The sequence below is a fragment of the Halichoerus grypus genome, chromosome 3, assembly GCF_964656455.1.
Source record: "Halichoerus grypus chromosome 3, mHalGry1.hap1.1, whole genome shotgun sequence".
In the NCBI taxonomy this organism is placed as follows: Eukaryota; Metazoa; Chordata; class Mammalia; order Carnivora; family Phocidae; genus Halichoerus; species Halichoerus grypus.
In genome coordinates, this window is record NC_135714.1 from 470430 (window position 1) to 498301 (window position 27872).

The following is a 27872-nucleotide window of genomic DNA, read 5'->3' on the forward strand; positions in this document are numbered from 1 at the left end:
ACGAGTATGGCAGCATCCCAAATCGATACCCGAGGGTGAAGCTGACGGTGATGCACACAGCCTCTGTGCAGAAAACCATTACTGACACTGGAGCACATCTAAGTAAAGGGAGGTGTGCCGCGCTCATGGCCTGGAGAGTCCACCTTGTAGAGACCTCAATGTTACCCACAGTATTGATGAAGTGCATACCCAAGAGACCTTGTGTGTGGAAACTGACGAAAGAAATTGATTTGGAAAGTTACATGGCGGGCAAAGGCTAACTCAGGCTAACTGCGCAACAGACAGCTCCCAATCTCAGTGGCTTAAGGGGAAATTACCCGCCCGCACATTAGCAGAAGGCTGGACTCGGTGGATGGTCTTCCACTCAGGGCCCAGCAGTTCTGCCCTGCTGGGTCACCAGCATCCACTTGGCTGAGTTGGGGGCTTTCCAGGAGATTGTTTTGGGGGCCAGGTTTGGAGTGGCATTGCTCACGGGAAGCAGGTGGGGAGATGGAGTCTAGCTGGGGGCCCAGAAAGGGCAGCAGGGCCAAGGACAGCTCCCAGTCAGGCCAGTCTGCTGTTCCAGTGGCTGGTGTCTATTTCTCTCTTCTCTTACCCAGAAAAGTCACCCCCCCCAAATGCTCCATCTCTGAGTTCATACCAAATCCAGGTCCTAGCAGGCACGTGGTCTTGTCCTCCAGGTCCTGATCTGGGCTGCATCCTAGGAACTAGGCCCATCCCCACCGTGAGCAACCTCTGACCTGGGGCCTGGGGCAGACAAGTGAATCCATCCCTCAAAGGTCAGGGGGAAGACAAGAGAACAGGGCAGTCACAGAGACCCTGTGGGTGGGTGTCCTGGGGCGCCTGTCTAGAGGAGCCTCTGGTCTAGTGAGCTCCAGTCCCCAGTTCTGCCCAATGGGGGTTCTTCCTCCTCTCCCAGTTCCCCAGGGCCCTACGTGAAGTGAGCATGAGGATTAGTGCCCTGACCACTCATGGCCTCCAGGTCCCGGACACCACTGGCTTCTCCGGGGCTCAGGGCCTCCCCACTGCAGCCCTCTGCTGCAGCCATCCCCTCTCCATCTCTGCTGGAGAACCAGCCAACTGCAGTCCAAGTGCAACCCCCTTCTTGTCCACACATCCTTCTGCTCTGCTCTCTGCTTTCACCAGAGGCTCTGTCCTGCAGACCTGCCTGCCTCCCTCCCAGGTTCCCGCAGGCTCCCCAGCTTCAGTCTGCACTGTCCCCTCACCACTACCACCTGACAGATAAGGCGGTGTACTATTTTGTGTGTGCGACAGTGACAGCCCTTTTCAATGACAAACAAATTAAGAAATATAAGCGGTGACCTGTGTGTGAAGCAAAAGGAGCAGGTGTGGGCCGCTTTCGTACTGCAGGTCCCAGGAGATCAGCTTAGCCCGTTACAGTGTGTTTGGTTTTTTTTTTTCTACTTTGAAACGGTTTTATTTTAAAAGGTGAAATTTTATACATAAATATAAGATATAAAAATTCAAAAGTTCTTCGACAAGTCAATCACACAAAGCTGTTCAAAGCAGCAATTAAAGAAGTCACAAAATCAGATCACAAGTTGGATCTCCAGTGGTTCAAGTGTTTTATCCCACACAATAAAGTATGATCAGTTGTAAGATAAAATTCCTCTTCTGCATATTTTGTCCCCAAAGTCTTCTTTATACCTTCAGCTCACACGATGCGAAAACTGGCTGAGGTGGCGATTCCATGGTGGTTGTCCCGGTCTTTGGCCATCAGTATGTAGCCCTGCATGCCCCAGTCCGTGCCCCAGCTGTTCTTGACAATCCAGTATTTTTTGTTCTCTGGTTCTTCTCCTTGAGAGCCATAGCCAACCACCAGAATACCGTGATCCAGGTCTTCACTGCTGCAGTTTGGATCATAACAAATGCCCTTATGATAGAACTGGAAGGTAACCAGGCTTGCATCGATCGCAGCAGAGATGGGCCCCACAGTTGCCACCGCCACCTTAAGGGGCCCCTCATCCTGATGCATGTCCGTGAAGCCAGCGTCCTTGGCGAAAGACTGTTCAGGCTTGTATTTGCAGGATCCGTCCTGTGCACAGTATGGATAGGACTCCTCCGAGTCCAGGCCTCCGTTGCCCTTCACATGCTGGAAGGCGTTATCCATCAGGCCACCACTGCAGCCCTCGTTGCCTTGAGACTGAGAGCAGTCCACCAGGTTCTGCTCACTCAGTGACACGAGTTTGCCAGTTTTCTGGAACATCTGTCCTTTGAGGGCACCCGTTGCACTAAAGGCCCAACAAGAACCACACAGACCCCGATTCTTCACAGGGGTTATGTAGCCTTTCTCTCTCTAGTCCACAGAGGAAGGGGTCTCAGCAAAGGGAGGTGCTTGGAACACGTTCCCCTCCTTGCGCGTCTGGACTTTAAGGCCATTCATCACCTGCTTGAATTCTTCATTGGTCAGGTCACCAAAGGCGTTCATTGCCATCGTGAAGCTGTGTTTCCCTTGGCTGTATTCCTGATTGTGCCGTTCAATCATTTTCATATTCTTCGCCCACACTGCTCTCCTCCATCCTTCTTCATTCTCGTCATATAGTTTTCCGTGCGCCGCCTTCCACCGGGACCAGTGCGCATCTAAGCTCTGCTCGGGCTGTGGAGCAGCTGTGGTCATTCCCAAGCAAAGGGCAGCCAGGAAGAGAGAAGGACGCATGTTCCAAAACCTGTGGCTGGTGCAGCTGCGCAGTCTCGGTCACAGATGCGTGTCCTGCAGTCCAGAAGCTGTTTGGTTTTAACAACAACAAAAAACCCAGTTGGAATAGAAACCATCAGGGGCGCTGCATTTAGCAAGGATAGGAGTTGTTTGGTGAAACTTACTTCCCATATGTGCACACACACAGATGCATGTGCATGCAAATGCACGTACACTGTGCCATGATATCAAGTGTCTTTCCTGCTACAGGTCAAGGAAGGTATGGTCACACAGAGCCGTAGGCAGAGACCTAAAGGCAGTGGGTGAGGGGGAAGGTGGAAGCTGCTTGGCCCCAGGAGCAGTGGCAGGGCAGAGTCGCCAGCCAGGGGACCAGGTGTCCACCAGAGGCCAGGCCACAGAGCCACGGGCATGAGGGGATATGGTTTTACTCCCAGGAAGCTGGGACACACGACCCACGTTGGCAGATCCCTCTGGATGCAGGTGAGAAGAGATTCCAGGAAGCAGGAGGGAAAGCAGGAAGAATGGCGGAGGGCGTTCACGTGGCCCATGGAGAACGGAGGAGCTGGGTCCTGGAGAGACGGCTAGAAGCGCCCACAGAACGCAGGTGTGCGGGACAGCGTCAGTGCCGGGAACAACTTCACTCTCTCACACGCACAGAGAACAAAAGAATACATACTTTTTCAAGCATGTGTAGAACATTAACAATTACTATGTATTAAGCCACAATGAAAATCTTGACAATTAAAAAAAGTAACCACATGTCCATATTCTCTGGTCACAGAGACATAAAATTAAAAATTTTCCACAAAAATAATAGAGAAGATAAAATCTAACCTCTTAGAAATTAAAGAGCACTCTCTTGAATAATTTTTTTTTAAGATTTTATTTATTGATTTGAGAGAAAGAGAGCACAAGCAGGTGGAGAGGCAGAGGGAGAGGGAGAAGCAGACTCCCCACTGAGCAGGGAGCCCCACGTGGGGCTCGATCCCAGGACCCCCCCGGGATCACGACCTGAGCCGAATGCAGACGGTTAACCAACTGAGCCACCCAGGCGCCCCCCTCCTGAATAATTCTTGAGTCGAAAAGGAAGTTAAAAGAGAGATTAAAGACTATCTAGAAATGATAAAAACAATGCTCAAAGTGATGTACAACAGCAGGAAACAGAAGGAAACAGATCTCTCTAAATACACTTCTAGAAAAGAAAAGAGAAAATAAATGAATGGAGAGTAGGGCCCAGGAGGGCAGGGAAAGGCCAGGGGCAGGGAAAGGCCAGGGGCGCCCCCTCCCTCAAAGGCAAGCCCGACCAGCTGCGCGACCCAGCAGAACCCGGCTCTACGGCCAAGGGTTTAAACTGGCACATTTCTTAAGGGAAATAAAGCGCTTTCTATTAAGTTTAAACACTTAAGTCTGTGCCCTTATTTTTCCACTCCTAGGAATTTATGCTACAGAAATGTTCTTATACATATGCAGAAACATAGTAAAAAAATATTCACTGTAAAATTGAAACAGTGAAAAACTACCCTCCCCCCAGGACAACACTGAAATGCTATGCAGTCTTTTCAGAGTGTGGGTGTGCCAAAAATACCAAGTCAACTGAGAAAACACCATTTTGTAAAAAAATAAGTCACAGTAACACACACAGCAATAACTATACCCCTGCTTGTGGATATCTGTGGGAAACAAGATTTTTCTCCATTATGATTTTCTGTATCGTTTAAGTCTTGCATGACTTCGTATTATATGTGTAATCAGCAAAAAATGATGGTTATAGATTAAAACATCAGATCAAATATGTACCTTAGAACCTAAGTATAAAGAGAATAATTATTTGCAACTAAATTTAAAGCAAATAGGTGACACTGACGTATTTCACAGAGAGGACAAAAGACCGTGTTTTAAGCCTACTACAACAGTAACCCACTTTAAACTTCCTTTCCTCCAACCCTCTTAATTAGATATGACCCCCATGGAAATCCAGACTCTATCTCCTTCTTAAGGAGCTTGTATTGTGCTGAAGAAACCTACTCAACTCATCTTCATTTCCCAGAACTCAGCACAGCAAACTACACATAGGGCCAATCTATGGTTAAAAAAGAAAGTTGTACGAGGTATTCAAAACCAAATCCTAATTGTACTTTACTCAGAAATCTTGTAAGATCTTCTAATTAACCTAGCAAAATGAAACAAAATTTCAGACCCCCCCAAATGACTAAAAACTGAATCTTGAATTAAAAAAAAAAACACTGATTAATATCCAAATAATACATATTTCAACTTACATGTTTTGAAAGTAAAACCGTGCGACAAGGGACTTTGCAAATCAAGCACTCTTCCTTGCCACCTATAAAAGAAAAGCAAACTTTATTACAGTGAGCAGCGCTTTTGAATGTAAGTGCAGGCTTCAAATTACAGTATTTCTTCAAAATAATACAGGACGATAGCACTTACATTTTCCACGTTCAGAGAATGATAAGACTGTGCATGTGGACAGAGTTGAAAAGATTCATTCAACTAATAATCCATTTTTCCTGTTTTGTCAATATGCCCCAAAATAGTGATTGTGAAGATCAACAATACTCAAACTTAAATCTATCTCAGATTTTCTTACAATTAGATTTTGTAGTGATATCCTACGTAAAATTTTTTAAATATTCAACATGAAAATAGCTCCTTGCACCCCGTCTAAGAGATGAAGCAAAGGCTTTGTTCAGCCCCCTCAGCCTCACCTCTGCAAGACAGGAGACAGCTCGCTGGGTAGGTGCTCTGTATTTGCTGAGCTTTGGCTGCCCATAAGGCAGCTCCTGGCCGGAGAGCACAGGGCTAACGTCCCACCTGCTCTTCTCCGGGGTCTCTGGCTCAGGCCCACCTACTGCACCACTTCTTCTCCACTCCTGCCATCCTCCGTGTGGCTGGCTGCTCAGGGCAGCCTTGCATTTCCTCGCCTGCCCCCACGCGGCACCAGAGCACCCGGGTGTCGTTGGCAAATGCCTTCAGTGGGGGCAGCAGGGCCTCTCATCCTGGGCTCTGCCCCATTCCCACACGTCGGAGCTTCCCGTTCTCACAAACCAGCCTGGAGCCCAGAGCCGGCCAGGCAATACCGCACCCTCGTCCTGCCAAGCAGCGCACCCAGCCCAAACCCCGGCCTCTCTGTCTCCCCCTCTTCTGGTCCAGTGCAGCTAAGAACCAGGGAAACAATCACTTAACTGAGAAGTGCATTCACAGACTTGAGTCCAGCACTGCCCAGCTGCAGCACTGCTGGGCAACCCTCCATTTTTCTTGGGTGTTATCCCACCAATTCCCTAGGGGGGTGTTCAAACAGGCCCCCCGTATCAGTTACCAAGAAAGAAGTCATGACCTACCTCAATCTTCCTGCCTCTCCTCCACTTACCACAGAACAACTCAACTCCCTCTGCTTTCTTCCTCTGTCTCATCTCATCTCATCCCCACAGCACGTGGGATGGGGTCCTTGTGTAGAAAGACGGGGTTCCCTTCCACAGCCTCCAGAGTTGTCCCCTTTCCTCCATCTCTACAAACACGTTCAAGTGGCCCTCTTCTGAAAGCACCCACCCTCGGCAGCATGTTCCCGCCCTCTATGTCTCTCCCGGGGATTCTGGACAAGATCCCTCGGAGCACCACTACCGCCAGAAGCCATGGAGTCAAAGATGAACAGAGCTGGCTCCTAAAAATCCACGAGTTGCATTGAGGGCAGGGAAGGAAGAGACTTGACAGAGAGGATCCGTCTGCAGCTGATGGGTAGGCAAACTGACATTCACAAACAGTGCTTACAAACCTATTAAACATAAGCGCTCCAATAAAAGGTGTGAAAGGGCCCAAATGAGTAGTTGGCGAAAGTGCAGACTGACGCTAACGTATGAAATGAAAATGCCGGCCATCCATGCTGGGGACAGGGGGCAGCCACCTTTCTGGGTGCCTGGTCCTAAGTGCTAATGCACACACCCCAGGGCAGCAGCCCCACCCTTCTGGATACCCCAAAGGGAAAAACCACACAAGTGAACAAGTGGTGCTTAACAGCAAAATATTAGGAAACACGCAGAGCTGTTAGTAGGGAATCAGTTAAATAAATCATGGCGCAGCAACTAAAAGATGCATCACGCAGCCTTAAAAATAATGATACAGACTTACTTTAACGTGAAAAGAGCTCCATGTCCTATTAATAAACTCAGGTAACTACAACTGGTATACACACAGTACCAATCTGTATCCGTAGGAAAAAGTCTGGAAGGATGTACACCAGAGCTTAAGGAGGGCTCACCCCTGAGCCACAGTCAGTAAACAGCTAAGGAGCTGTGGTCAGTGCTCCACCCTCAAGCCCTTCCACGGTTTTTTGTGTGTCCCAGCATTGGTGGCTTTTTGGAGGAATGACCTTGGGCTACTGGACCGTGCTTCAAAAAAAGAGCCGTGGGAATCAGCCTGCCCAAGGCCATGAACCCGTCCCCAAATCTGTGAACACAGACCTGCCTGCGCCGTCCTCACCCAAGCTCACCCACACCACTAACTCCGTGGGAGGTTCCGGCTCTGGCGCTGCCCTGGGACGCCAAGTCCACAAGCTCTGCTTTCTTCCCCCCACACCTTCTCCTACCGTCACCGTCTTAAGAGATGCTCTTCCCAGAGGAAGCCCCGTCCGAGCTCCCCCGCCCTCGGCCCTCTCCTCACTCCAGTACCTTCCATCGTCACCCATGTGCTCGCTCCCCAACGTGTTCCTGGCTGTCGTGACGCCCACGCTGTGCCCTCAGCTGCCTCCCCAGCCTCTGCCCGTGGACGGCTCTCCGCAGAACCCCGGCGTCCGATCCCGTGGACGGCTCTCCGCAGAACCCCGGCGTCCGATCCCGTGGACGGCTCTCCCCAGAAGCCCGGCGTCCGATCCCGTGGACGGCTCTCCGCAGAACCCCGGCGGCCGATCCCGTGGACGGCTCTCCGCAGAACCCCGGCGTCCGATCCCGTGGACGGCTCTCCGCAGAACCCCGGCGTCCGATCCCGTGGACGGCTCTCCGCAGAACCCCGGCGTCCGATCCCGTGGACGGCTCTCCGCAGAACCCCGGCGTCCGATCCCGTGGACGGCTCTCCGCAGAACCCCGGCGGCCGATCCCGTGGACGGCTCTCCCCAGAAGCCCGGCGTCCGATCCCGTGGACGGCTCTCCGCAGAACCCCGGCGTCCGATCCCGTGGACGGCTCTCCGCAGAACCCCGGCGGCCGATCCCGTGGACGGCTCTCCGCAGAAGCCCGGCGTCCGATCCCGTGGACGGCTCTCCCCAGAAGCCCGGCGTCCGATCCCGTGGACGGCTCTCCGCAGAAGCCCGGCGTCCGATCCCGTGGACGGCTCTCCGCAGAACCCCGGCGGCCGATGGGGGCCCGAGCCTCAGCCCCGGCACGGAAGGAGCGCGCGCGGCGGGGCCGATCCTGCTGGGCGCTCAGGGCACTCACGGCGAGCCACCCTGCCGGACAGCAGGGCCGCGGGGACCACTGCGGACGCGGCCGCCTCACCCGGCGAGCGGGTTCACAGGCAAACTCACTCCGGAAAAACTCACTGTGCCGTCCATTCACGCACTTTCTCTGCTTTATGCTTCAGTGAGAACATCCCGTGAAAAGAAAAATACGCGTCTGATGGCGTCACCAAGCTGCTTAGAACAGCGGCTTCCTCCTGGCCGCGGGAACAGGCCGGGCACCCCGCAGGCCTGCTTTGCCCACGCGCTCTCCGCGGCCCCCCGAGCTGCACGGGCCCGTCCACACTGGCTTCTGCCCGGCTCCACACCCGCTGAGGCCAGGTGAGCACGCGCCCGGGCCCTGCGCTGGGCTTTGCGCGCATCCTCGTCCCAGGGACCGGGTTCACGCGGCCTTCCCAGGCCAGCGAGCGCCGCCCCCGGGGCTAAGACCACCGCGCTCTGCCGCCCCCGCGGCCCCCGCGGCCCCGCCGGCTCCGTGCCCGAGGGGGGGCCGCAGGCCTGGTCTGGGGGCCCCGCCCGCCCTCACCTTTGCCCAGGCAGACGTCGCAGTACACGTGGCCACAGCTGGTCAGACTGAAGTAGGACGTGCGGTGCGGCGGCTGGAAGCAGCGATTGCAGAACACCCAGCCGGCCATGCCGCCCCGCCGCGGCCCAGCCCGGAAGCCGCCTCCGAGCTTCTGCACCTGCGCAGACTGGAGCTGGTCACCCCGCGCCTGCGCACGGGAGAGGAGCACGGCTCCCGCCAAAACCCGTGCTGGAAGGTACCAACCGGGACGGGGGTGGGGGTGGGGGTGGGGTGTGTGTGTGTGTGTGTGTGTGTGTGTGTGTGTGTGTGTGTGTGTGTGTGTGTGTGTGTGTGTGTGTGTGTGTGTGTGTGTGTGTGTGTGTGTGTGTGTGTGTGTGTGTGTGTGTGTATTAGATTCTTCTCCCCTCAGGCTGTTCCGGCTGCACGTGCAAAGGCGCAACACGCACACCAGGGCCGGGCCTCCCTCATTCCTTCATCGCGACCCTCGGTGACCCGTCTGCGGAGCAGCGTGTGGTCGTCTAGGCCGACATGGGCGCGCCGGGAGGGCGCGGAGCGGGGCGGTGCCCTTCCATGCCTCCGCAAGGCCGGGGGCGCGGGGGCGCGGAGATGAGCGCGGGGAGACTGTGTGTGCACCCAGCACCCTCCGTGATGGGGGCGGGCAGGGCAGGGACACGGGGCGGACCCGAGAGGCCGGGGATCCTGGACGGACTGACATGGGGGAGCGGGGAGGACAGAGCAGACCAGCGGGGCGGGCGGGTGGACTGGGCTGGGCCAGGACGGGCGGTGGCGGCGGCCTGGGCCTGCGGTTTGCAGCCCTTGGTAGAGGTGGGCAGGGCCAGGCCGCCGTCGCTGTAGCCCTGCCACGTGCGTGAAGGGCCTGACCCGGAGTTCGGGGTGTTCCCGGTCCGGGGCACTGGCCGCGTGGAGCTGGGGGACCTGCCACGTGCGTGAAGGGCTGGACCTGGGGTGGGGCTGGAGGGTCCCTGTCCCGGACACTGGCCGCGTGGAGCTGGGGGACCTGCCACGTGCGTGAAGGGCTGGACCTGGGGTGGGGCTGGAGGGTCCCTGTCCCGGACACTGGCCGCGTGGAGCTGGGGGACCTGCCACGTGCGTGAAGGGCTGGACCTGGGGTGGGGCTGGAGGGTCCCTGTCCCGGACACTGGCCGCGTGGAGCTGGGGCACCTGCCACGTGCGTGAAGGGCTGGACCTGGGGTGGGGCTGGAGGGTCCCTGTCCCGGACACTGGCCGCGTGGAGCTGGGGCACCTGCCACGTGCGTGAAGGGCTGGACCTGGGGTGGGGCTAGGGGGTCCCTGTCCGGGGCACTGGCCGCATGGAGCTGGGGGGCGGGGGCTCCTGGTGCTGCTCTTGCCTCGTGCAGTGAGCGTGTCCCTATTTCAGAGTGAACAGCTAGAGAAAGCAGATGGAGGTGACATTTCACAGCGGCACTCCTCGGATGGCGCCCTCCATGGCTTGGGGAGCGGAGTTTCCATCCACATGCAGGTGCCTGCTGGGGCCCAAGTGAGAAAACCTGGTGCAGAGAAACCCGGGCCGTTTGCTTGTGTGGACAAGGGCGCTGTCGTGCAGGGAAGTAGAGAAAGCAGAGGTCCAGGATGGGTCTTGCCGAGAGGAATACAGTGGCGGGGAAAGGGCGTTCTCCCTTTGTCCAGTGTCCTAGCTGTGAATGTCATGTGACCACTGGGCCCTTGAAATGCGCTGGGCCAAACTGACCTGTGCTTTGAGTGTAGCACATGCTTGGGTTTCTCAGACTTTGTATCGGAAAAGCAACATGAACTATCTCAGTAACTTTACTGTTTACAAATTAAGATGGTAATATTTTTGGTGTTTTGGGTTAAATACACTAGGGTTAATTTTACCCTTCTAAAAAAAACCTTTTTAATGTGGCAACCAGAAAACTTAAAATTTACATATGTAGCTTACATTTTATTTCTATGGGACAGTGCTGATCTACACCAAGCTAAAGTAAGAACTGGATGATGTGCTTATTCTATCAAGCTCAAAGGCTACATAGTTAAAGTAATATTTTATCAGTGTAACATTAATTTCAATCTCTGATCATCTTTGAAATCATAAAAGCAGTACATGGTTATGAATGTATTTTGATTGGTTAACTCAAACATGTAAATTAGCAGGTAGTTGTTTGTCTTTATTAACATTTTAAACGAGTTTCTTAGCTATAAAGAAGTCTTTAAGGTATTTCATTTGGAAAATTCCGACTGAGATAAAGATTAATGTTTGTGCAAAAGCCCACCATAAAACATTGCTATTTGTATCTTCACTGATCATTCGAAAATTTTCTTCACGGTCCTATATGGAAGAGAAATAGGCAGGTTTAGTTTCTTACAGTATTTAACTGTGAATTTGAGGGGAAGGTGCTGTATGCTTTGAAGATATTTAATATTTCCCAGTTAATATACCAAAGTACAGTATCTGATTTTCTAAGTCAGGGTATGTTGTTAGCTAAAGACAAGGATTAGGGATGCCTGGGTGGCTCAGACGTTAAGCGTCTGCCTTTGGCTCAGGTCATGATCCCAGGGTCCTGGGATAGAGCCCCGCATCGGGCTCCCTGCTCCGCGGGAAGTCTGCTTCTCCCTCTCTCTCTGCTTGTGCGCTCTCTCTTGCTCTCTGACAAATAAGTAAATAAAATCTTTAAAAAAAATAAAAATAAGGATTAAGAATCAACCTTAAATAAAACATATTTTTGTATTTTGATGAAAAAATAGATGCTATTTGATCTATTATCTTATTCATTTTATTTCTCACCATCGAGCAAGTGAATGTCAGCCAACAGTGATAGATTTTCAAGATTGGTGTCCTTACTTTACTTCAAGCTGGGCACTGTCCTCCTCTTATTTTCCAGGTGAGGAAACTGGAGTCTGGATTTGACCCCATGTCTGACCAGAGTCCACTGAGCACAGTGACCCGGGAAACACACAGTGTCACAAGAATAAAACTGATCTAGAAAATGGGCATACTGAGCCTCTTCATACATGTTGGGTGTGTTTGGGAGCATTTATTCGTTCTATTAAGCCCACAACCCAGAGGCCAATGAGCTGCAGTCCCCTTTCCTAGAGGAGCTCACAGTCTGGCAGATAGTGAAAGATTGTTCTTTCCCTTCACCCCGAGTGTCCCCACAGTGCTAGCTCAGAGAGAATGACCGAGGAACAGGCAGTTTATCCTTTCTGTGGTTTGGGGGCTTTGTCTCCAGAATTGTGTTCCCGGCAGGAAGAGATAAAATAAGCTGAATAGGCACACTGACCCTTTGATAGTTCTGTTCTTTGACTATTTGCTCAATTTGCTCAATTAGATGTTCCAGCTTAAAGCTAACTTCATTAACTTTGTCCTTCGCTTGAGCAATGGCTGCGTCAAGGTCATGTCGTCCAACTCGAACCTCTAAGTGGATCCGCTGTACAAACAGGAGAAAGGAAGAAGCCTTCTTCAAACCGCTCCACTCTGCGTTTCCCTTGTTGTGTCCCCCAACTCCTCTCCTGCATCTCTCCACGCCCCCCTTCAAGAGCAGGCCCCACTTTGTTCTCCATCTCTCACTGCCTGTCTACCCCTGCCCTACTCAGCAGTCTTCCTATGTAATAATCATTAGATGGTGACCCACGGTCCTGAGAGAGTACTTAGACCCTCCTGAACATCAAATCTACTACTAGGTGAATGCTTTTGGCACTGAAAGAATTTGATTACTTTTAGGAAAATTTCCTTTACATATGACTAAATTTCTGATCCTAAAGTACAGATTTCCTTCGTCTGCTCTCAGCCCGTTTAGAAAATAACCGATCACCATCTGCCATATAAGAGTTTTATTTATTGGAATTCCATTGTTAATTTACCCTCCAGTCTTTGCTTGTTTTCAGGCCTGAGTAATCACAGTTCTTTTAACCTTCCCTCATGGTTCTTGTTTTTCAAGGCCTTTAATCAACGCTGTAGCTCTCCTTTGAACCCCTTCCAAGCTCTCCAGCTCCCTCTTTGGTTGCTGCACTGAGATCTGGGCACAGGACTTTAATAAGTTTCTAGCCAGTCCGGGTGTAATGGTTCTGCATACCAACGTCATGCCTGAATAGTGCTGATGCTCTGTTCATCAACAAGGACATGGGAGGCGTATACTCACCAGCTTACTCCCACCAAACGACACAAGCCTCGTAGAATTAGATTCCAAGCAAATGATGTGTTCGCCAGGTGAATGTGAAGTAAAATAGAACCTTCCTTGTGGGCCATATAACTTGGACAATAATACCTAGGATTAAGGATTTCCATAGTTTAAGTTTATTATTCTCTACTTTTCCTTCTTAAAAATAGATCTCCCCTGTTAGTTTAGTAAGAACTGTGCAGTTCCTAAAGAAGAAATGGTCAATAAACATCAAAAATATTTATCCTTGTTGGTAAAAACAATGTGCGCGTGCGCACACCCCCCCCCCCCCCCGAGTAAGATAGCCCTTATTTGCTATCAGATTGGCAAAGATTTAAATAAAAGTGTCCAGGGATAGTATTGAGAAATACTATTTCTAAACACTGATTTGGAAATGTAAGTTGAACAACCATTTGGAAAGCAGTTCAGCAATATGTATTAAAAATTAAACTGTATGTGACCACTGACTCAGTGATTCTACCTACAGGAACTTATTCTATGGAAATGCACAAGTAGACAAAATTATATGTAAAGTGATATTCAGTGTGGTGTTTTTTGTAATGGCAAAGTTGCATTCTTGAAATTACTTTAGTACCTTTTAGTAGGGGATTGACTAAATTTAGGCAAATCCAAATAAAGGAATGTTATGGGGCAAAGAAGAGACTACTGTACCCATATGTGTCCTGTCCCCAATATCCTGCACTACAGTAGTGTGTATAGGGCCCTATTTTTTATTAAAAAAATCATTTGTCAAGGTACAGATGTGTGTGTGTGTTTCTATAAGTTTAGAAGAAGATTCTGAAGAACACACACAGAGTGGATCAAAAAAACCCTATGTTGTCTACAAGAAACCCACTTGAAATAGAAAGACACATGTAGATTAAAAGTTAAGGGATGGAAAAAGATGTATATGCTAACTTTAACCTTACAAAAAAAGCCGGAATGCTCATATTAACGTCAGACACAGTAGACTTCAGATCCAGGAAGATTATCAGGGATAATTACATAATGGGGCATTACATAAAGACGAAGAGGTCAATTATCCAAGAAGACAAAACAATCCTTAATGGGTAAGCACCTAACAACCAAGCAAAATACATGAGGCAAAAACTGACAGGACTGCAGGAGGAGGAGGAGAGTCTGCTGTTGAAGCTGGGGTCTCCGACGCCCCTCTGGCAGGAGCGGGCAGGTCCAGCAGCAGGTCAGGAAGGACATCGCTGGACTCAGCAGCACCGTCCGTCACCTGCACATGGCGTACGAGTACAGCCGGCTTCATCCAGCAACAGCAGAACACGCACGTCCTCAAGCTCACCTGGCGCACTCACCAAGACAGACCCGTTCTGGCCACCAAGCACATGAACACATTTAAAATAGTAGAAACCCATCAACTGTATTTCAATAAATAATGACGGTAACAGAAACCACACAAAGTCTGCTCTCAGAACACAATGGAGTTAAAGTAGAAATCAATAACAAAGATCCCAAAATATGTCGAGATTAAGCACATTTCTAAATAACACATGGTTTGAGGAAGAAATCCTAAGAGAAATTTAAAAACGTTTTGAACTAGGAGGGGATTCTGGGAAGATGGTGAGGTAGGCAGCACCAGGAGTCTGTCTTCCCATCCAGACCACAATTACACCGTTAGAATCCGTCTGATGTAGCTATTTTGGAACTACGGAGTCTATTGAAGGCTTGCAATTTCCAGGGGAAGCCTCGTGTGGTAAATTGTGGTTAACTTTGGTCGCTGTCAGCTCCGAGCACGGGAGCAGCTACCCGTCCTCGTCCCCACCCCCGCCAGGTGGCAGGCCGATGTGTGTGAGTTGCTGGACAACCTGCACGCAGCATGTGGAAGCCAGGGTGGGCAAAAAGGACCCTGTCCTCCAAATATCGAGGACCTTCATAATGGTCACACACAAGGGATCCTCAATAAGAATATTAGCAGATTTCGGGGTGCCTGGGTGGCTCAGTCGGTTAAGCATCTGACTCTTGATCTCAGTGCAGGTCTTGATCTCATCGTCATGAGTTCAAGCCCTGCATTGGGCTCCATTTCATTTTTGAAGAATGAACCTTCTCTGTCTTAAAAATAGTGACTGGGATGTTCTGTGACGGTTTTTAGCTCAACTAAAATTTGGATTCAGCGTTTAATAAGCCATGGAGACATTTCCAGATTGCTCATGAAAGAACAGAGGAGAATTGGGTTTTTGTATAACCAGGCAAAAAGCCCGGGAGGCAGGCTGTAGGGAGGGGAGGTAGCTACACGGACAGGCCCAGCAGAACCACCGTCAGGCAGGTGCTAGGTGCCCCAGGAGAAGGTGCCATAGCAGCCAGGCTCAAGGGTCCCATCCATCCAGCTGGAGGGGAGTCTCTCCAGTGACCCCACTCCCAGTCTCCACAGGAGTGGAGGTGTCAGGATGTCTCCTGAGCTCGGATCAGGCAATCATCCAGTTTAACGAGAACAGGAACTTTGTATCCTCTCCTCCCCAGAGGAGATGCCTGTTCTGGTCTATGAGGTTTTGCCACCCGTCCTGCTGTCCCATGGGCACATCCCCAGGGCAGCTCTAAGTCCAAAGGGAAGTCGTTCTCACAACTGTGTTTGAGTGATTGGACTGAGCAAGTCAGGATCTTGAGCTGGCACGGCGGGGCACAGAGGTCACTGTTAACACCCACTGTAGAGATGAGAAGACTGAGGACTGGAGCAGTCAACAACCTGCTGAACAGTCTACACTTGAGCTTGGCTCTGACTCCAACATTCACATTCTCTCCACTGGATCCTGGTACCTCTTCTACTCCTGCTAACCCCCTAATGAGGAAGTGGCCAGGGAGACCCAACAGACCGAGGGGCTGCCACGGAGGAGGGGGGAGACTGTGGCCCAGCAAGACCAGCGAATCTCAGGATGATGAGCATGAGGCCCATCATTTACATTGTTCTGAAATATTTTATGTTAAGGTCTCTGCTCTTGAGCTAGACGATAGGCTCATTGAAGGCAGGCACTTTCCACGTCTCTGTGTAGTCCCTTTATTCAGGACTAGACACATTAAAAATTGTCAGTTCTGGTTAATGAGTGCTTATGCGGAGGTTTTTCTTAAAGTTTGAGGGGATACATGATATATGAATTTTAGCAAATTAAAAATTTTAGTAACAAAACATAAAAGAATATTTTACCTCATCATTGTAAGTTCTAACAGTCACAAACATTCCCAAGCCAGGAGCAGATTCAAGGAAATCTTGTCTGCGTATGTCCCATTGCTGTATCTTGAAAGTCACTGTTTCAAAAACGTAAGACATTTATTATAAAATAGGTGGAGGAAATAGTTGCACATGATTACTGATACATGAATTTACTTTGTTCAAATTATCCAAATCACAAAATACTGTGAGCGTGGTGATGAGGTCACGTAGCCAAGTGGTAAGACCCCGGGGTAAAGGGGAAGGCGTGGGCTCTTGGTCCAGCCCTCACTGTTGCTCCCCTCTGACTGCACCACTCTGGACTCAGCTCCCTCGGAAAATGGGGATAATATGTATCCCTCCTAAGTCTCAGAGTTCCGAGGACTACTGAAAAACTAAAAAGCCCGTGAAAGCTTTCTATCTAGAATGTAAACTTCGTGTGGGTCAGCACTTTCCCAGTGTCACCAGCAGATCGTCTTTGGTTTCTTCCTCCTCTAACTCACCGACACGATTCCTTCCTAAGGCATAGGTGTATCCTGTAGAGTCCTTCCTATGCCTGCCTTCGGAGGCTCCTGCTAAAGTTGGTGTCGTCACCGAAAGAGCCTCCCACTTCCTCCTTTTAGTATATGGAAGCATCACATGGCTTAACTTGCCCCTTGAGCCCTTGCAAGGTACAATGGTAATGAAAAAAGAGTTCGTGTTTATTGAAAGCCATCGAAAAATAGCTAACGGTGCCCTGTGCGTGCCAGGTACCATACTGAGCACTTAACATGTCATCCCACTGGTTCTTCATGTGCTCCAAGGAGGTATTTTTATTCCTTCACCAAGTCAGTTGATACGTATGTAATGAGCTCCTTCCACGGCAAGAGCCCTGTTCTCGGAGCTGAGGACAGAAGTGAACAAAATAGACACTCTCTTTGTTTCCATGGAGCTTTTGTACAGACAGCAAGGAAATAAGTATTTAATGTGGGAGATGTTAAGAATGCTGTGAGCGAAAGCAAGTAAAAGGGATAGGAGACTTTGAGTATTATATGGGGAAGTCAGCAAATGCTTCTCTGAAGTTTGAGCAAAGACCCAAAGGAACAGGGGAGGAAAATATGTATATATTTTACACTAAGTATACTTACAAATATGTTTAAATTATATCTCTACATCACACTCAGTGCTAACGATTTGCCAAGCATTCTAAGGAATTTATACACATAGTCTGAATTTTCATGACAACACTATGTAAGTGATATTATACATTTTTAAAGATTTATTTATTTATTTTAAAGGGGGGAGGCAGGGGCAGAGGGAGAGAGAATCCCAAGCAGACTCTGCACTGAGCACGGAGCCCCACGTGGGGCTCGATCCCACAGCCCCAAGATCATGACCTGAGCCGAAACCGAGAATCCAACGTCCAACTGATTGGGCCACGAAGGCACCCCAGTGATACTATTTTATGACAATTTTGCCTATGATGAAACCAAAAGATAGAAAAAGTAATTTGCTTAGGTCACACAGCTAGCAAGTGGCCGAGTCAAGATTCAACGCAGCAGGGTCGGGGCTTTCCCCTTTCTACCACACAATGCTGGCTCCTTCTGGGGAAAGATGGTTCCATGCGGGGTTGCATGCCAAGGTCCTGGGGCAGGAGCATGCCTGGGGACCCAAGGAACTGCGGAGTGGCTGCAGTGAGGAGCGCGGGGAGAGAATGGTGTGAGATGTGGTGGGAGTGGGCAGGGCCCGATCACGGAGCGCCTGCATCTTCATTGTAAGGGCCTGGGGAAGCGGTGGGTCGAGGGAGTGGAACGATGTGGCTTTCAGTCTGCAATATTGGTTGTGTGGGGACAAGCGTGCAGGATCCAGAATGGAATCACTCGGACCAGGCGCAAGTGGAGGAGGTTGTAAAGGGTGTTGTGTTCTGCATTATTGTCCCGACTTTACAGGTTGGAAACTGAATCCCGGATGAGGTCACGTAGCTCGAGAGCTGTAGAGGCCGAATTAGCACCAGCTAGTCTGATTCCAGAGCCCGGAGCCCCGGGTCCGGGGCCACGGGCCTCCCTGGAAGGCAAGGACACTAGTCGCTGACAGGGGCCTCAGACAGGAATGTCCCTGGGTGCTGACTGTAGGGCCGCCCCTACAAAGTGAGGCACTGGGGTCGGGAGCCCTGCAGATCCCATTTCCTGGGAGGGGAGCATCGGCAGCAACCTCTCAGCCGGTCCTGCGCTTAGTCGAAGGCATCTTTGACTTGTGCTGGCCCTTTGTCCCCGCAGCTTTTAACTGGTATTAATGTATGTTCTGTACTGACTCCCGATGGTCTTTTAAAAAGTATCACTTTTATAGTTCTCTGATTACAGATGCTTTACCTCTTTGGTTAGATTTATTCCTCGGTATCTTATGGTTTTGGGCGCAATTGTAGATGGGATCAACTCCTTAATTTCTTTTTCTTCTGTCTTGTTGTTGGTGCATAGGAATGCCACTGATTTCTGTGCACTGATTTTATATCTTGCCACTTTACTGAATTCCTGTATGAATTCTAGCAGTTTTGGGGTGGAGTCTTTGGATTTTCCACATAAAGTATCATATCATCTGCAAACAGTGAGAGTTTGACTTCTTCTTTGCCGATTCTGATGCCTTTTATTTTTTTGTCTGATTGCTATGGCTAGGACTTCTCGTACTATGTTGAATAGCAGGAAGATACAAAGAAATGGAAGAACGTTCCATTCTCATGGATCAGAAGAACAAATATTTTGAAGATGTCAATCCTACCTAGAGCAATCTACACATTCAATGCAATCCCTATCAAAATACCATCAGCTTTTTTCAAAGAAATGGAATAATCCTAAAATTTGTATGGAACCAGAAAAGACCCGAATAGCCAGAGGAATGTTGAAAAAGAAAAGCAAAGCTGGCGGCATCACAATTCCGGACTTCCAGCTCTATTACAAAGCTGTCATCATCAAGACAGTATGGTACTGGCACAAAAACAGACACATAGATCAATGGAACAGAATAGAGAGCCCAGAAATGGACCCTCAACTCTATGGTCAACTAATCTTTGACAAAGCAGGCAAGAATGTCCAATGGAAAAAAGACAGTCTCTCCAACAAATGGTGTTGGGAAAATTGGACAGCCACGTGCAGAAGAATGAAACTGGACCATTTCCTTACACCACACACAAAAATAGACTCCAAATGGTTGAAAGACCTCAATGTGAGACAGGAGTCCATCAAAATCCTAAAGGAGAACACAGGCAGCAACCTCTTCGACCTCAGCCGCAGCAACTTCTTCCTAGAAACATCGAAGGCAAGGGAAGCAAGGGCAAAAATGAACTATTGGGACCTCATCAAGATAAAAAGCTTTTGCACAGCAAAAGAAATAGTCAACAAAACCAAAAGACGACCGACAGAATGGGAGAAGATATTTGCAAATGACATACCAGATAAAGGGCTAGTATCCAAAATCTATAAAGAACGTATCAAACTCAACACCCAAAGAACAAATGATCCAATCAAGAAATGGGCAGAAGACATGAACAGACATTTTTCCAAAGAAGACATCCAAATGGCCAACAGACACATGAAAAAGTGCTCAACATCACTCGGCACCAGGGAAATCCAAATCAAAACCTCAATGAGATACCACCTCACACCAGTCAGAATGGCTAAAATTAACAAGTCAGGAAATAACAGATGTTGGCGGGGATGTGGAGAAAAGGGAACCCTCCTACACTGTTGGTGGGAATGCAAGCTGGTGCAACCACTCTGGAAAACAGTATGGAGGTTCCTCAAAAAGTTGAAAATAGAGCTACCATACGATCCAGCAATTGCACTACTGAGTATTTACCCCAAAGATACAAACGTAGTGATCTGAAGGGGTACATGCACCCCGATGTTTATAGCAGCAATGTCCACAATAGCCAAACTGTGGAAAGAGCCAAGATGTCCATCGACAGATGAATGGATAAAGAAGATGTGGTGTATATATACAATGGAATATTATGCAGCCATCAAAAATTTGAAATCTTGCCATTTGCTACAACGTGGATGGAACTAGAGGGTATTATGCTGAGCGAAATAAGTCAATCAGAGAAAGACATGTATCATATGACCTCACTGATATGAGGAATTCTTAATCTCAGGAAACAAACTGAGGGTTGCTGGAGTGGTGGGGGGTGGGAGGGATGGGGTGGCTGGGTGATGGACACTGGGGAGGGTATGTGCTATGGTGAGTGCTGTGAATTGTGCAAGACTGTTGAATCACAGACCTGTACCTCTGAAACAAGTAATACATTATATGTTAAAAAAAAAAAAAAAAAAAAAAAAAGAAGATAATAGGAAGGGGAAAATGAAGGGAGGAAATCGGAGGGGGAGACGAACCATGAGAGACGATGGACTCTGAGAAACAAACTGAGGGTTCTAGAGGGGAGGGGGGAGGGAGGATGGGTTAGCCTGGTGATGGGTATTGAGGAGGGCACGTTCTGCATGGAGCACTGGGTGTTATGCACAAACAATGAATCATGGAACACTACATCAAAAACTAACGATGTAACATATGGTGATTAACATAACATAATAATAAAAAAAATAAATTAAATTAAAAAAAAAAGTATTGCTGACAGTTCTAGAGAAGATGGACTAAGTCCACTCCACCGCATGCCTCCTCTAATTACAATGTGTGAAACCCGAAGCCTCTGAAAGGTGGAAAAGGAGGCTGGCTGTGACCCTCAGGACTCAAAGCCGACTCAGCCCAACGCAGTGTTTCCCCCATGCGCCTCCCCCGCCTGCGTGCAGGGCACTCTGTGCCCGAACGTAAAGAATGGGAGGGAAGCTGCCTCCGCCAGCCCAGGGATCCACCTCAGGATCAGCCGGGGATCCGCCTCAGGACCTGCCCAGGAATCAGCATCAGGACTGGCCCAGGATCTGCCTCGGGACCAGCCCAGGATCCACATCGGGATCGGCCCAGGGATCCGCCCCGGGATCGGCCCCGCTGAGGCCGCCTGCCCCACACGAGCTCTGCGGGGGAAGCTGCGCTGAGGGAAGGACAGGAGGAGCAGCACCCCTGCACCGCAGGATCGACGGGGCTCCAGGGAGGAGGGGGCTGGAGACCGGACCCTCCAGCCTGCTCTGCAGCCCCAGCGGCCTCCGAGCAGCCGGACACGGAGCCCAGGAATTACTGCTCGGAGGCTCCGAGGCTCCGAACGTGGTGTGAGTTCCCAGCCCGGCTACGGAAGAGAGTGTCTCAGAACTAAAGACTCGGGACCTAAGAGCACAGCGCCAGCTACTTCGGCCAAACCGCGCGTCGCTGCGGACAAACCGGGACGAACGCGCAGGGCTGTCGGCCGAGCTAAGCAGAGGAGGAAGGGGGACAGGGAGGGCGCCGGACGCACGAAGTCCACTCGGGTAAACTGAGAGCGGGAACTGCAGTAGCTTCTCATTGGCCGGGCTGTAGCTGTCTCTCATTGGCCGGGCTGTGACTGTCTCTCATTGGCCGGGCTGTAGCTGTCTCTCATTGGCCGGGCTGTGGCAGTCTCTCATTGGCTGGGCTGTAGCTGTCTCTCATTGGCCGGGCTGTGGCAGTCTCTCATTGGCTGGGCTGTGGCAGTCTCTCATTGGCCGGGCTGTGGCAGTCTCTCATTGGCCGGGCTGTGGCAGTCTCTCATTGGCTGGGCTGTTGCCGGGGGAGGAGGAAACCTTCCTTCTTCCTGCTGGGACGGTAGAGTGGTGGCTATGGCAGCATCCGGGAGCGGGTGCCTCTCTTCCGGTTGGGTGTGCGGTTGACCGGGGGTGGTCGGGCCGGAGCCCCCCGCCTGCCCCCAGACTCCGTTCTAAAGGACAAAAAAATATATCTGGAAAGTGGAGCGAAACCCTGCATCACTGTCAGGGGAATGACAGTTTGAACGACAGCACAGTTCTCATCAGAAACACGGAGGCCAGAGGAAGTGGCGCCTGTTGACGAAAGAATTGTCAAACACACTTTATCCACGAAAAGTATCCTTCAGAATGAAGGCAAAATATTCTTAGGTCAAGGAAAACTAAGAGAATTTTTCACCAGAACACCTGCTTTAAAATAATTGCTAAAGGAAGTTCTTCAAAGAAAACGATAAGGAAATTTGGAACACGAGGAATGAAGAGAAAATAATGGAAAGAGTAACTAGGGAAATGACAACAGAGCATTTTCTGTTCTTAAAATTGTTTGACAGTTGAAAGCAAACAATATATGTAATATTGTCTCGGGCGCCTGGGTGGCTCAGTCGTTGGGCGTCTGCCTTCGGCTCAGGTCATGATCCCAGGGTCCTGGAATCGAGCCCTGCATCGGGCTCCCTGCTCTGCGGGAAGCCTGCTTCTCCCTCTCCCACTCCCCCTGCTTGTGTTCCCTCTCTCGCTGTGTCTCTCTCTGTCAATCAAATAAAATCTTTAAATATATATATATAAAATATTGTCTGATGTGGTTCTCAAAGTATGTAGAGATTATATTTAAGACAACTATATTATAAGGGGTGAGGAGGGCAAAGGCACATGGTCATAAGGTTTCTACATTCCTCTTGAAATGACAAAATATGGATCCTTGTAGACTGTGGTAAGTATGCGTATCGTATTGTAGTCCCTAGAGCAACCACTAATAAAAACTATACAAAGATATATAGTGAAAAATACTATAGATAAAGCAAAAATGGGATATTACAAAACATTCAAGTGACCCACAGGAAGCTAGAAAATGGAAAATGGGAACAAAAAGAGCAAAAAGAAAAAAAATAATAAAATAGCAGACCTAAATCCTGACAATATACATGTAATAATTACATTACATGTAAATGGTCTAAACAGAGATTAGACAAAGATTGTCTGAGTGGATTTTTTTAATGACCCAAGTATTATGTAGTGTACAAGAAAGTCACTTTGGATATAAAAAAGTTAAAAGTAAAAGGATAAAAAAGGCATACCATTCTGGTGTTAATAAAAGAAGGCTTGAGTGGTTCTATAAGTATCAGAGAAAGTAGACTTCAGAGCAATGAAAATTACCAAGGACAAAGAGTGACGTTACATAATGATAAAGGGGTCCTTTCACTCAGAAGACAACCATCGTAAAGGCATAAACAGTTTGAAAACACATGAAGTAAAACAACTGAAAGGAAAAGTAGACAAATGCACAATTGTGGTCAGTAATGGAGGGAAATGGAGGGAAAACCAGCCAACAGGTAGAAGGGCTGAGCACCCCAACCAGCAGGACCGACCTGACATCACAGAGCACGCCCCCCGAGAGCGGAATCCGCGTTTCCTTTCCAGGACGTAATGGAACGTTCACCAACTTGAGCAAGAAAGCCCCCAACATGATCAGGCCCCTTTGCTGAAGCAGCTGAATGTTCTGGAAGGAGCGCAAGGCCAGGCGGGTGGACCACTTTGCAAATGTTTGGCCACCTGGAAATCTCAGCTTCCGGTGTTTCCCATCCTGTGAAACACGCCAAATCTTCCTCCTGGCCCGCTTCCAGCACCCTCCCACCGCCTCTCCGATGGGAGTGGTCAGCATCTCGGTCTTCGCACCGCCAAGTGCCCTAACCCCTCTGCAACGCTCCCTTGGCGCCCTGCCTCTTGCTGGGGTGGTGGGCACGCCCCCCATTCCTCTGGGACTTTCCTCTTGTTGCTGTCCCCACACTTGCCCATACTGGACTAGTCTTGTCAGCATGCCGGGTCTTCTAGCAGCCGGGCAGTCCCCTCATCTGCACTCTGTGAGGGGCTAGAGCTCAGGGGGCACTGCATTCCTCTCTCGTGGGCCTCTTGGGCCCGACAAGAAGCTGAGGGCAGGGCTTGGCTCAGTAAGGTTTTGTGAATGAGTGAGTGTCCCACAGGACATGTTCAACGGAGATTTTGAATGAATGAGTGCCAATCGGGCCCATTGTTAAAACGCCAGTGTTCCTGGCATAGTGCCTTGAGTTATCAGAATGAGTGAGAGTGGTTTCTGCTTGCTTTGCCATTTTCTGCTGGCCCTGAGCATGCCCCCCGCAGCCCCCCGCAGCCCCCCGCAGCCCCAGAGGCCGGAGGGGACGGAAGGCGGGAGGTGTCGTGGCCCTGGGCTGCCACCAGATGGCAGCAGAGAAGCACCGCTCACCAGGAGCCGCCGAGGGACTGGTCACCGCGTGGGGACGAGCACTTCCAGAGGGGACAGGCTGCCTTGTCCTGCTTCTCACCACGCGTCCTCCTGGCTAGGAGCAGGGACACTCGGGCAAGGCCCTGCCTTGCGCTGCGCTTCACGGTCCCCTTGGATCAAGCCAGGGTAGTAATGGTCTCTTAGCGTGTGAAGAGTCCGTGTTTAATGCAGAACTTAGCGGGTCGTGTCCTAAGCGCTGTGTAAACACTTGATCAATGATTTCTGACCTTATTATTGGGCTTTTCATGTGCAGTGTCTTCCCTCAGCTCCCACTGAACCCTACAACCCTGTGACGTGGGGAGAATGATACCCACGCGTACCAGTGAGGGGCCTGAGGCTGAAGGCGCTGAACGGCTTATCGGAAACCATCAGCTGATAAAAGGCCAAGCCAGGGTTAAAACTCAGCTTGATTTCCAAATCGAGGGCCTTGGCCCCCTCACCTCAAGCTACAGCACTCACCCCATGGTCTTGGAGTGTGTGTGCGTGTGTGTGTTCATGAGCGTGTGCGCGCGCGTGCGTGTGTGTGTGCGTGCATGTGTGTGCTTGCGTGTGCGTGCGTGTTAAAGCCCAGATGTGGTTCGTGCAGAGCCGGCCTCCCAGGCGCCCTCCGTGGCTGTTTCTCTCAGCGGGTCCTGGTCGGGAGCTGCCGGGTGCCAGGCAGGCCGCGGGCACATGCCTCTCCTGGTCTCCCGGGGACCCGGAGCACAGCTGGTCAGGCACTCAGCCCTGACCCGTGACCTCTGGTGTGGTCGTGCATCCCGCCCCAGACTCTGAGTCCTTGGGGCTGGGACCGGGGACCACTGGGTTGGTTTCAGACAAGTAAAATGCATTTTAGTAAAAGCTTAGTAAGTAAAAATCCCCTCTAGAGGTTTTTGGTATTCAGGATTATCCTTTAGTCTTTTTCCTATAAGTACACATTACCTATTTTACAAAAAGTGAAATCATACTGTATATACTATCTGTAACCTGATTTTTCCACCCAGTTTTTTGCGACCACCTTTCTAGTACTTAAACACTCTTCTGTAACCTCAAGTCTAGTGTATTCCGAGAGCTGAAGAAAGATCCAGTGTTGTTTGTCCAGTGCTGAGCCCAGAGCTTTGCAGTCAGCGTCTGATGCGTGAGCAAAGGAATGAAGGCATACGGGTGGCGCTCAAAAGCCGAATCGTCGGGCTGACCCCCAGCGCCCTCAGCAGTGGTTACGAATGTAGAGCGATGTGTTCCAGAACGCTCCAGGGGAACGCTCCCGAGGACCCTTTGTTTCCCTACAAAGCTGTGAACCGTTCGGAGATTCCGTGTGGAGGGAGCACGGCGAGGTGGGGTGCGGCAGACGGGAGGCGCACACGCACGTCCCACGCTCATCATCAGAGTGTAGCTCAGCCACTCATCCCCACAGAACCGCCCTGCTCGAAACATCCTCAGCATCCCAACCGCCCCCACTCGCCGCCTGCCTCCCGAAGGTAACGGGCCCGGGCCTTGTGAGGACAGAGGCGTCTTGTGTGCAAGCTCGCATCAGCCCCTCCCGGCCAGCGTGTGTGCTGTCGCGGGCATGCGGACCACGCGGTGTGCGGCCGCTCGCAGTCCGCTGTGGGCAGAGGCGACTACTTTACGTTTGTCTGTTGATGGGCATCTGAGCCACGTCCGGTTTCTGGCCGTTGCTGATCATGCCACCGTGAGGATTTTGAGGCCTGTGGACACACGTCTGCATCTCCGCGCGAGTTTCCTGTGCTCACCTGGACCACGGGGAAACCGGTACTAGTGGGGAAATCCGTGGCCTGGTGTGTGAGGGCTCTGACCTGCTTCCACACGATTTGGGGGGTGCGGCATCTCCTTGGGCTTGGCTCTGTGCCCTCCCACCGAGCCGTGAAGTCGAGTACCTTCCCATCTACTTCCTGGCAGCTTGGGTCTCCTCCCTTAAGAAGTGTCTGTTGATCTTTGCCCATCTTTCTGTCCCATGAGCGCAAGCTCGTCCTCCATGCTGGTTTGCGGTTTTCGGTGAGCAGGTCGTGCACATCGTTACCCTTACATTTATTCTTGGGTACTTGTCGTTTTGTCACTGAGGAGAAATGATTGGAAGTGCAGGCATTTCTCCCGAACTGGTGTCCGTAGAAACTGTGGGTGTTTGCAAAGCCCTTGCGGCAAGGCAAGGTGTCAAGCGAAATTATAACAGTCTGGGGGCAGAAGCGCATTTCCTCGACCAGGAGAAACAGCCGCCATGATCCGTGTGCATGCAGCCACGAGGACGCTGTTGCCGCCCCACTCTGGACCCTCCGCGCCCCTGCCCCAGCTGTTTGCGTGCCCCGGGCTCTGCTGCGACCTGTGAGCTCCGAGGAGCGCCTTGTGCAGGGGAGCAGGGAGTGGGAAGGGACCGTGAGCCTTAGAGACCCCTGCCCAGTGGGTGGTGTGGGACGACACCTGCCAGGAGGTGGGACACACCACAGGGGATATCTTATCCATTGTTTTAATGTTCTAAAAATCATGGTAAAATACATGTAACAAAATTTAACATTTTAACCACTTTTTAGGTGCCCAGCTCAGTAGCATCCGATGTGTTCACACTGGGGTGCCACCATCACGACCGTCGCTCTCCAGACGTCTCCATCCTCTGAAGCAGAAACTCTGTCCCCGTTTAAGCAGTGCCCCTCCCTGGCACCTGGTCCCCTCTGCTCTACTTTTGGCTTGTTGAATCCAGCTCCCCTCGGGGGCCTCACACGCGTAGAGCCGCGCAGGGCTGGTCCTTCCGTGGCGACGTGGTTCGGCAGGCATGATGCCTTTCGGGTTCATCCCTTTGGAGCAAGTATCAGAATTTCATTGTAACTTATTTCATTCCTTCTTGTGACTAAAGCACATTCCATTGTGTGGATACCGCATTCCGTCTCTCCGTCCGTCTGCTGATGGACACTTGGGAGCCTCCGCGCTCGGTTGCTGTGGATGGTGCTGCAGTGACCATGGGGGGTGCCTGCCCCCGACAGCCTGCCATCGCTCCTGTGGGTGTCTCCTCAGCGATGGAAGAGCAGAGTCGTACGTCCGCGGTATTACCGTAAGTTCCTGGGCCCCCCGCCCCCGGCTCAGCCTGACTCTGGGCTTCACCTGAAATGTCACCTGGCCTGGCTACTTTCCCTCTGTCTCCTAAGAGCATCTCCTCACTAGAATCCTTGGCTCAGGGTCGGCTTCCGAGGGTGCCTGAGCTGAGACACCCCTGAGGAGTGGTGTGGTCTCCCATGAAGACATGGTTGGATGGGACACCTGGGGGGTTCAGTGGGTTGGGCATCTGCCTTCGGCTCAGGTCATGATCCCAGGGTCCCGGGGTCGAGTCCCGAGTTGGGCTCTCTGCTCAGTGGGAAGACAGCTTCTCCCTCTCCCTCTGCCGCTCCCCCCACTCAAGCTCTCTCTCTTTCTCTCTGTCAAATAAATAGATAAAAATCTTTAAAAACAAAAATAAAAAACAAGACAAGGTTGGAGCTGCTCTAGTGGACGAATGAGATTGACCTGTAACTTGGTGATGCCCTCCTCTTCTCCTGTCTCCTGTTTCTAACAAGGTCTGTACTCTGAAGAAAAAACAGAAACCCTGGGTACTTTGGCAAAGTGAATCAAATCCAGGGACCTTTTGAGCAGGACCATCCAGGAGCAAAATTTCATTGGTTCCGAATTCTAATTATTTTCTTTCTGATGAGCAGTCTCCCACATTATGGTCCCTGTGCTCCCTGGCACATTGCTCTTCCCCTCGGTGCTTGCCTCTTACAAACGACCAACAGCCTTG

At 50.7% G+C, this 27872-nt stretch overlaps 2 protein-coding genes, 1 long non-coding RNA gene and 1 pseudogene across 6 annotated transcripts in view; 1 reads left to right on the forward strand and 3 right to left on the reverse strand.

Moving 5' to 3' along the window:
• LOC118532137 (procathepsin L pseudogene) lies at window positions 1-8723 on the reverse strand (annotated as a pseudogene). Its single transcript, XR_013446224.1, has 3 exons — window positions 8666-8723; window positions 4957-5018; window positions 1-3352 (listed from the first exon to the last, which is right to left on the reverse strand). The product of XR_013446224.1 is annotated as a procathepsin L pseudogene (transcript).
• Window positions 1-8894, reverse strand: part of RNF212 (ring finger protein 212) — a 39109-nt gene extending 30215 nt beyond the window's left edge. For both annotated transcript variants that reach the window (XM_078068284.1, XM_078068285.1), the window contains exons 1-2: window positions 8666-8894; window positions 4957-5018 (exon numbers count right to left, since the gene is read on the reverse strand). In XM_078068284.1, the coding sequence (XP_077924410.1) occupies window positions 4957-5018; window positions 8666-8774 (171 nt within the window). In that variant the 5' untranslated portion in view covers window positions 8775-8894. The remainder of the gene's footprint in view (window positions 1-4956; window positions 5019-8665) is intronic.
• Window positions 8762-27872, forward strand: part of LOC118532141 (uncharacterized) — a 20462-nt gene continuing 1351 nt past the window's right edge. Inside the window, exons 1-3 of one of the 2 annotated variants that reach the window (XR_004915581.2) lie at window positions 8762-8900; window positions 26958-27152; window positions 27529-27651. This is a non-coding gene — a long non-coding RNA (uncharacterized LOC118532141). Of the gene's footprint in view, window positions 8901-26957; window positions 27652-27872 lie in introns of both variants that reach the window. The other variant, XR_013446225.1, reaches the window with a different exon arrangement.
• LOC118532140 (transmembrane emp24 domain-containing protein 11) overlaps window positions 10842-27872 on the reverse strand; it is a 19801-nt gene continuing 2770 nt past the window's right edge. Inside the window, exons 2-5 of the mRNA XM_036086535.2 lie at window positions 15986-16086; window positions 12802-12927; window positions 11944-12090; window positions 10842-10991 (exon numbers count right to left, since the gene is read on the reverse strand). Of these exons, the coding sequence (XP_035942428.2) occupies window positions 10842-10991; window positions 11944-12090; window positions 12802-12927; window positions 15986-16086 (524 nt within the window). The remainder of the gene's footprint in view (window positions 10992-11943; window positions 12091-12801; window positions 12928-15985; window positions 16087-27872) is intronic.